Source organism: Antedon bifida, chromosome 11 (genome assembly GCF_963402885.1).
Source record: "Antedon bifida chromosome 11, ecAntBifi1.1, whole genome shotgun sequence".
In the NCBI taxonomy this organism is placed as follows: Eukaryota; Metazoa; Echinodermata; class Crinoidea; order Comatulida; family Antedonidae; genus Antedon; species Antedon bifida.
In genome coordinates, this window is record NC_136236.1 from 8011419 (window position 1) to 8020167 (window position 8749).

The 8749-nt window shown below is 36.1% G+C and overlaps 1 protein-coding gene across 1 annotated transcript; it reads left to right on the forward strand.

Moving 5' to 3' along the window:
- LOC144856474 (uncharacterized) lies at positions 1-5860 on the forward strand. Its single transcript, XM_078714489.1, has 5 exons — positions 1-182; positions 2749-2957; positions 3444-3475; positions 3937-4097; positions 5203-5860. The coding sequence occupies exons 1-5, from the start codon at positions 131-133 to the stop codon at positions 5394-5396; spliced, it is 648 nt and encodes a 215-aa protein (XP_078570615.1). The 5' UTR covers positions 1-130; the 3' UTR covers positions 5397-5860.
- The last annotated feature ends 2889 nt before the right edge of the window (positions 5861-8749 follow it).

The following is an 8749-nucleotide window of genomic DNA, read 5'->3' on the forward strand; positions in this document are numbered from 1 at the left end:
TATTTACTATTACTGTGCTGTATTGTACTACCACCACTACGCTATACCGCGCCTGTCAATTCAGTCGAAAGTCCAAGCTGCCGCGAGAACAATAATACCCCTGAGTGTAGCCTATACTTAATACTCCAAGATGCAACTGGTAGGCCTACTCAGTATTTCATTATTAACGATTTTTGTTCGCTGTAAGTATTACCTGTCTTTTTCATTCACTTGCTTTAGATAATAGTGTTCTAATCATGTTGTAGACTAGCTAGGCTTAAAGTTAAGGATGTCTCGAAGTTTCCGACAGTAAACTATATAGCCATGGAATAATACGATTATTACACACTCCACGAATGGTCACGTACGTATAAACAATAGTTTTGCGAGTCATCATTTTGTAAATTGCCTACAATACAAGGAAGTCATTAAGATGCATACATCTGTGGCCTTCTACAATGGTAGAAGCAAATGCACGTTTTACCCTATTCCAATAGCTTGCTAATATTAGGTTTTAACTCCGTTCTATATGCATATAAATCAATGCAATACTCGAGCTCTTCTCTTACTACCACCAGTACGTTGACTCAGTCCTGTTTATAGACCGAATAGGACCATGGAGTAAAGTACAATTGGTACCTGTAACACTAAACTTGATAGAACGAAATTCAATAACTACGTATACAAGAAAATAAGTAGGCTTAAAGCTCAGAATCACAATTATGATAATGCTTATAAAATAACAATTTATGAGAAATAATAATAGAAAAAGTAGTTTAAAAAACACAACAAATTGTGTAGCAATAAATAGACAACAACAATAATAGTGGCCTACATTTTATGGCAAAATTCCACATTGACAATTCACTTTGATAAGTTTAATCGATTTCCAAAGTGTCTTCTGCATCAACGAATACCAACAGAAACGTTATTTTAACTGTTCATTAATCCTAAATTAACATTTGCGTCAGGACGTGTTTTGGAACATCTACATTATCATTGATATGTGAAAGTAATTTGAACATACCTACTGTATATATAGAATTCTCGATCATAAATGAATACAGTATTATTATAATTATATTAAGGAATGATCAACAGAAGATAATAATGAGAAATATCCTATCAAATCAATTTAATCAACTAAACACATATAGCCTAATAATATGACAGTTAAAGGTATATTGTCATCCTAAAATTAAGAGATATTTTTTTTTAATTGTCATGATTATGCCAATAGTTATTTACTTTTACCAAATTTGGATCGAAAAATAGAAGTATTTACCTTAAAAACTGTAGAAAAATGTTTAAATTGTCTGACTATGGTTTTTGGTTAAATTCTTGCGTCATGTTTTTGGAGGACAATAGGTTATCCTTTTTAACCTCTGTTACTATTTGAATGTGTTATTAATATTTTATCATTAAGCTACACTCCCGTAACCTCACCCCCTTTATTTTTTGTTGAGACACCCTAAAGTAGAATACACTTTTCAGTGAAAAGAACGAGGAGAAATGTATGTTTTAGCACTCGCGACCATTCAGGGGGACACCCTATTAAAAGGACACTTTTGTAGGTCCAAAAGTTTCCCCTTAATTTCTTGTACGCTTTTCCTTTCATTAAAAAATCAGGATTTTTTTTAACTTCATACGCGACGTCCAACAGCGATTGACCGCCAGTTACAGGATAGATAAACTATTTTGTAATTCGTTCTTATAAACTAAGTCTCATTTGAGGCTTGGAGAGTGGAGCTGAAAGAGTTGTGAGTGGTTACAAGTACCCTGGCACGAGGTCAGGATTGAACCCAGGACCTTGGTATCGGAAGGCAAGCATGTTGACCACAGTCCTACAGCTTATATTGATATCTGAATGATATTCAGAATTAATATTATTTGATCTGGCGATTATATGTATGTAAACCTACTTAATACGAAATCTAATTTACAGATCATAAAAATAGAAAATCAACCAAAGTACAACAGTAAATTATATAGGGATTTGAGTGAGCATTATGCCTAATAGTAATCTCTACCTCGTTCGCTAAATATAACCATGGAGAAATAACTTAACCTAACTTATTTCTCCATGATATAACAATAGACGGATGCGCCTTATGTAATCTGCTCTGATTTAATCCAGAGATTATCTTCCATTAGGATTACTGTATTCACATTGTATCATTCCTATCATTCGATCAAGCGTACTACCTATGAACAAAGGGTTGGCGAACTTGTTTCTCTTGATTAGACTCAATCAACGTCATCATTAAAGCAATGGGCTTTAAACCACCATCGAGGGATTACTTTTTTAGGCTGTATTAATTCCTAATCGTATAGAATAAGATAAATGATAGGCCACCACACATATAACAATATTGCAAATTAGTGAAATTTGTAGACCATTTCATTACAGCTTCCATGAAATTGTCAGCTAGGCCTCCTACGGGACGCACGAAAAAAGAAATGTCCAAGCAAGCCTAACCGATGTGTTTAATTATGTTGCACTTGGAGTTTTTTTTATAGATTTCACGCTGTTAAGAAAATTCTCAGTTTCTTAACGTTATCTCTGTTTTCAGCAATAAAAATCCGTTGTAGGAGGGGGAGTATACACACTTATGTCATTGGGGTAGTAGTATCTGATAAATAATAGTCTCTACGCATTCCGATATTTTACAGTTTAAACGCTGGGATAAATTTAAGAGTGCGTTCTGCTAATGGCTACCACATATAACAATTATTATAAATTAGTGGCATGCATATTTTATATGGCAGGCACGTGGTCAGCTTCATGCAACCCTAGTGATCCGAACTGGGTGCCGCTTCCACCCGAGCAGTATGGTAACTACACAGCACTCTTTGATCCTGATGGCAGACCTCTGGGCTTCCAGTCTTCTGTCATAAGGTATTTTGAAACCGACGCAGGACAGCCCACTCCTTGCTATTCAGTCGCCAATGTAGATGATAAGAGGATAGAGATCATGGTAAGCTTAACACCAATACTTTCTTGGTTAAAGATATATTGTCCCCCTAAACATTTTTCTTGCCATTTTAATGGAACACATAATAGTTATTCACTTTGACCAAAAACTGGATTGAATAAAAAATTATTTACCTTAAAAAAAACAAAATCCCCTTATATGACAGCTAATTGGCTTCCAGTTGATTGTTTTTAAGTGGGACCGTAGAATACAGTAAGAAGGTGCCACTTGGACGCAACACAACGGCGTAGCACAACGATAGGTTGACCAATCACAAGCGACAATTCGGATAGTGCGGCGCGTCGTGATTGGTCAAAGTGCTTCCCTCCTTGTATCGTCAAATACGAAAGTGGAAAGCGTCATGCGTTAACATAAATCGGTGGACTCAAATAAGCGCAATATAAATTATCATCAACGAAGTCTACTAGGCCTAGGCTAATTCATTTTTATCAAATTGTAGGCCTAAAATATTTGTTTTATGTTTTTTAGGCGGAATCGTCACCTCCAGGATCAGTAATTTGGTAAGTAAAATACAGTGATGGATTTATTGGCACTCGTTTCGTAAGAATATCCAGACATTTTTGTTACACCAAATGCAGTGTGCAAATGCTGCACACCGTAAATATTGAACAAAACACGTAACATGCAGTGGCGTAACGCAGATGCCCCTGGTTTATTAGCAACACCAAGTGGCCCTCAGACGCTGGAGGCCTCGGGCGTTTTTAGAGACTTTTCGACATATTTTAATGCCTGTATTTTCCTCTGGACATTGCTCATGGGCCACCATAAGCTTCGGGACCCCTGTGTTTAGCCAGTGAGCGCTCATAAGCCGTCACTCCACATGTCAATTCTATGTTACATATTTTAATTTGTGGTACAAGATTTAACTGCGTTCAGCAATAATGTTGTGCAAATTTCAATGTTGTTTCTTTGGAAAGCATTTTCCGACAAATCACTGTTTTATTAATTTGTTATGTTTCAGTGTTGAAGATCAGCTTGGTCGTGAGTTTTGCGACACCAAGATATACGATTGCCGTCAGGCGCCAGGGAACACTGCTTTCTTCAGATTCTTCTGTGACGCTCAGGGTTGCAGTGACAGTGACGTCACATTCTGGTTCCGCTTTTCAGTCAGTTTACCTCCGAGTAAGTATACGATCCGGTATTGGAATTTCGAGTGGTTTTTAATATATTCCGTCGATTTAAAAGTAAACTATACATATTTAAAATAGTAAGGCTTCATGGAAAGCGATCACTCATCAAACTTGATTGTGATTGGTTTAAAGTTGACCTATTACGATTTACCTTTAATATAGAGTCGTCGATTTGCGGCGCACCTTTGATGTGCGTTCGATCGTCGCCTTGGTAAATTATTTAATATTTTATTTATTTTATTTTCAATCTTTCGACAATCAGAAACAAACAAGTTGAACGGGGCTGTCGAGGTAAAGCAAAAGTTTAAAAAACTGTCATCAAAAGATGTGCTTAACCAAACCCACGTCAACAATACATATCAACAAACAAAATTCAATACAAAAAAACATAAAGCAAATAAAATACTGTGCAAAAATTACATTAGATTAGAGAGATTATAGAAACAGATGCTTATATTATAAAAAAAAGGATTATTGTACATTAGAGATTGATTTATAAAAATAGATACTTGTATTATAAAAATAGATTATTGTACATTCGTCATTATATTTATGTTAATATATGCATTACTTTGTCGTCATCGTCTACGATTTCGAATTTTCGCGTCGAATTGCCAGACCCAAACACATGAACAAAATAAAATGACGTCACATGTTCTATGTCATAGGTCGGCTCCCTATTAGTACTTGCACTTCCAAACTCTAATCGAATGCAGTAATTCTTTTACGTTCATTGTAAACTTGTTTACAAAATAAATATACTCTTACGGTTATTAGGTAAAATTACGTTTTTTAACTAGATTCGTCATTGTATCATTGTATAATAATACTGTATTGTAATTCTACTGTGGAGTAGCTTTGTACGTAAGTACATTGAGAATACTAGCCTGGCGTTCATACCTCTAGACCATCGAGCTTGCGCTGATGGCTAAGAGGTGATCTGGAGGTCGTGGATTCGAGTCCCACCCGAGAATTACGTTTTTTTTCGCAAGTATTCTCAATTTACTTAGTATGAAGTATAAATTACGTCAGAGTAGGGCAAAACATCTGACCAATACTGTATTGCTTAACTGATTTCTTTTGTTTTGTTATTTTAGATGAGTTGGACCCAGAATTATGGTGTAACGATCGCAACACGGATGAATATCCAAGTTCTTTAACAATACCTCTGCCAACAGGGCGAGACCTCATACCCATAACTCCACCAAGTGCCGCCTCAGCTTTGACGAGTTCGGTCTCTGTTGTTTTTGCTATATTATTTTTAGTTACTATAGGCGTACCATTTCTTTAAACGTGTAGCATTTCTTTAAACGTTAAACTAATAACTCGTGAACTTCCGATTTGCGCTGACATGGCACAAGTTCGATCATGAACTCATTGTGCGACATGATGATGTCATATCACTACCATATTTGGGCATATCACTACCATATCACACATTTTTTGTCAAACTAGTTTGATAGTGTAGACAGAGCTTCAAGTCGTCGCAAATCTAAATCTAACTATATACAGTATGCCAGCGGCAATGATTCAGCTGTATAAAGCCACAGTTAGTCACACTTATTCCGTTTGACTGTCAATTGGAATAAGAATATAAATAAGAGAATTTTTCTACATCATACTGAGGGTAGGCCTATTAATAATAACTTATAGGCTTTTTTAAAGTTTACCATAAGCCCAGACCCGGAACGATAGCTTGCGGAAAGATAGTGGCCAAAAATTACCACTATAAAGGCGATTTTCCACTAGGCGATTTTTTTTCGCGCGAATCGAAAGCGTCAGCTTATACGCATGCGTAGAGAGAGATATGGAAGATGGAAATTTGAATACGCATGCGTATAAGTTGACGCTTTCGATTCGCGTGAACAAATTGGCCAAGTCAGCTTTAGCATTAATTTTCCATGTCTGGCGCACCATCGACCTGAACCGGGAATTAATACACTCGCATAGAATAATTTCCTCATTTGTTAAAGATGTATTGTCCCTTGAAACACAAAAAAATGAAGGTCAGAATATTCTAAATTTAAATTGGCCATATCAAAGTAATATTAAAGTTATTCACTTTAAGTCGAAAATTCGAGCCAAAAACAACAATTTTACGTAATTAACAGCTAAATTAATTTGATTACATTTCGTCTGGAAAATCGTCGCGAGCGAAAGTAAACAAAGATTTCAAACCATGATTATACATTATGCATGATGCTAATTAGGATTGTTTACAACTCGTCACGGTTGAGAAGGTGTTTTCACACAGATCGCGAGGAAGTTTTATGATTATGCATACAGAGTATTCAAATAAGCGCGTTGCATTATGAGATATGTTTTGATCGAAAACTCTGACTGGAAGTCAAAGTTATTTTTTGAACCAAAAAATGTCTGTATTTCAGTTAAATGATTTTTTTTTCGACTAATTTTTGGTGAAAGTTAATAACTATTATGATACTTCAAAATGACCCACTTTTTTTCGAAATCTTTTATTTTTAATTTTTTTGTAATTTGACAAAGGGACAATACATCTTTAATATCATTGAAGCCGATTTTCCACTAGGCGAAATTGTTATACGCATACGTATTCATGTTTCTATCTTACAAACCAGTATTCTACGCATGCGTATAACATGACGCTTTTGATTCGCATGGAAAAATTAGGCTTTTAATTAATTTTGAACAATATTGTATGTCGACATGAACTTCCTTTTCGATCAAATGAACTATGACATTGACATTGTATTTTTATAACTGGAAAACAACCTTCTGTATTGGTATTTGCAGCATAACGTTAAGTAGATTCTTTATAATATATTCATCTAGTATCATTATGAGTGGTGATTCAGTTAGCAATTTTTTATAATATAAATAATACTGCGCAGGTCGTAATTTTAGTATTATAGTTGATTTTTTTTTAATTGTTGAAAATACTCTAATACTCTAGTTGTGAATATTTTTATAATAAACTTTAATAATTTTATACAATAACGATACGGCAATAATTTGTCTTTTGTTGCATTTGACATTGGGTCCAGAAGTTCCAGCATACACATTCATTTTATACAACAGTGTTCTCACAATATAGAAATCAAGTCCAATAAAGCTTGGTTCCCACTAGAACGTAACGCAATGACGTAAACGCAACGCAAGCTTGTTAAAGCGTGGTTCCCACTAGCGACGCAACGCAAAGACGTAACGCAACGCAAGTGAATTGACCAATCACAAGCGATGGCTTATTCGCTTGTGATTGCTAACTGTCTATAACTTCGCTTGTCATTGGTTAAAACGCTTGCGTTGCGTTTACGTCCTTGCGTTACGTTCTAGTGGGAACCAAGCTTAACCAATGACAAGCGACAGTTCGAATAATACATCGCTTGTGATTGGTTAATTCACTTACGTTCCGTTACGTCCTTGTGTTGCGTCTCTAGTGGGAACCAAGCATTAGCGGCGTACCGAATTATTATTTATTTATTTTTTATTTTATGTCTTTAGGCAATGTGGCCAAGGATTACCAATAGTGAATTAATCACTGTCCTATCAGATAGGTGGTAATCCCCCTGATACAGGGGCTATTGTGTGAACCAGTTCACCGGGGTAACCCCCTACTCTTTTTCGAATAATGAACTGGGTTCTTTAAAGTACACACAGGTTATAACTGTGTACACTGGACCTACGGTTTATAGTCCTTATCCGAGAAGACTTGTTCCACCACCAGAACTAGGAGCGAGTCGGCCTCGAACCCTTGCCGATGTTGTTGTTGGCTCTTTAGGTACGGTAAACGGCGCCCCTGCCTTAACCGCTCGGCCATATGACTCGCTCGTAACGCAACGTAAAGCGTGGTTTCCACTAGCGACGCAACCTACGCAACGTAAGAAAATACCCTTCCAATAATTGTGTTTTCCCCCGCCTGCGTGAAATCAAACCTGCGATGTTTGCAGCACTATTGCGTCGTCGGTTCCCATTTGTGATTACGCAATACAACACTTTGCGTCGATACGTCGCTGCGTTGCGTTCTAGTGGGAATTTTACCAAGTGATGTATTATTCGAACTGTCGCTTGTCATTGGTCAACACGCTTGCGTTGCGTCTACGTCCTTGCCATGCGTCCCAGTGGGAACCAAGCTTAAGAGATAAGAGTTTCAATTGTATGTATAATTTCCACTTAAATACCGGTTGGAGCTGGCAATGTTCGGAAGAACACTGCTACCATTTGTAAAGCACATTTTGAAAAAGAATAGGCTACTTGAAAAAAAAATATCTTGCACCTGCTACAACCAGCAAAATGAATTGAGGTGCCATAAATTTAAAGCAATATGTTATGTTTGAATGAAATCTTAACGTCACTCATGGTATTAAAAATTCGTATCTCCGCGCCTATATGTATTGTAAATTTATCTTAAACCGGCACGCATAGAGACATTTAAATCGCTTCCTATATGCAATGTCGTGGATTGGCACGAAATATTAATGTCAAATATCGTGAATCTAAACTTGTATTAATTTATTTTAAAAATACGATTTTAAAAAAAAGTTTAGTGACCTTTAACCCCAAAATAAAGCAATAATGAAAATTTTAATTTTACTGCCTAATATGATTAATAACAGATACACATTTCATGCAGTATCAACTCCATTGCTTTTTTCTAGAAACAAAATA

What these genes read in the sequence shown, in the direction of transcription:
- LOC144856474 (XM_078714489.1), top strand. Translation starts at nt 131, where the DNA reads ATGCAACTGGTAGGCCTACTCAGTATTTCATTATTAACGATTTTTGTT. An exon ending in ATAAGAGGATAGAGATCATG is followed by an intron (nt 2,958 to 3,443) that starts GTAAGCTTAACA and finishes TATGTTTTTTAG; the next exon opens with GCGGAATCGTCACCTCCAGG. An exon ending in CCTCCAGGATCAGTAATTTG is followed by an intron (nt 3,476 to 3,936) that starts GTAAGTAAAATA and finishes GTTATGTTTCAG; the next exon opens with TGTTGAAGATCAGCTTGGTC.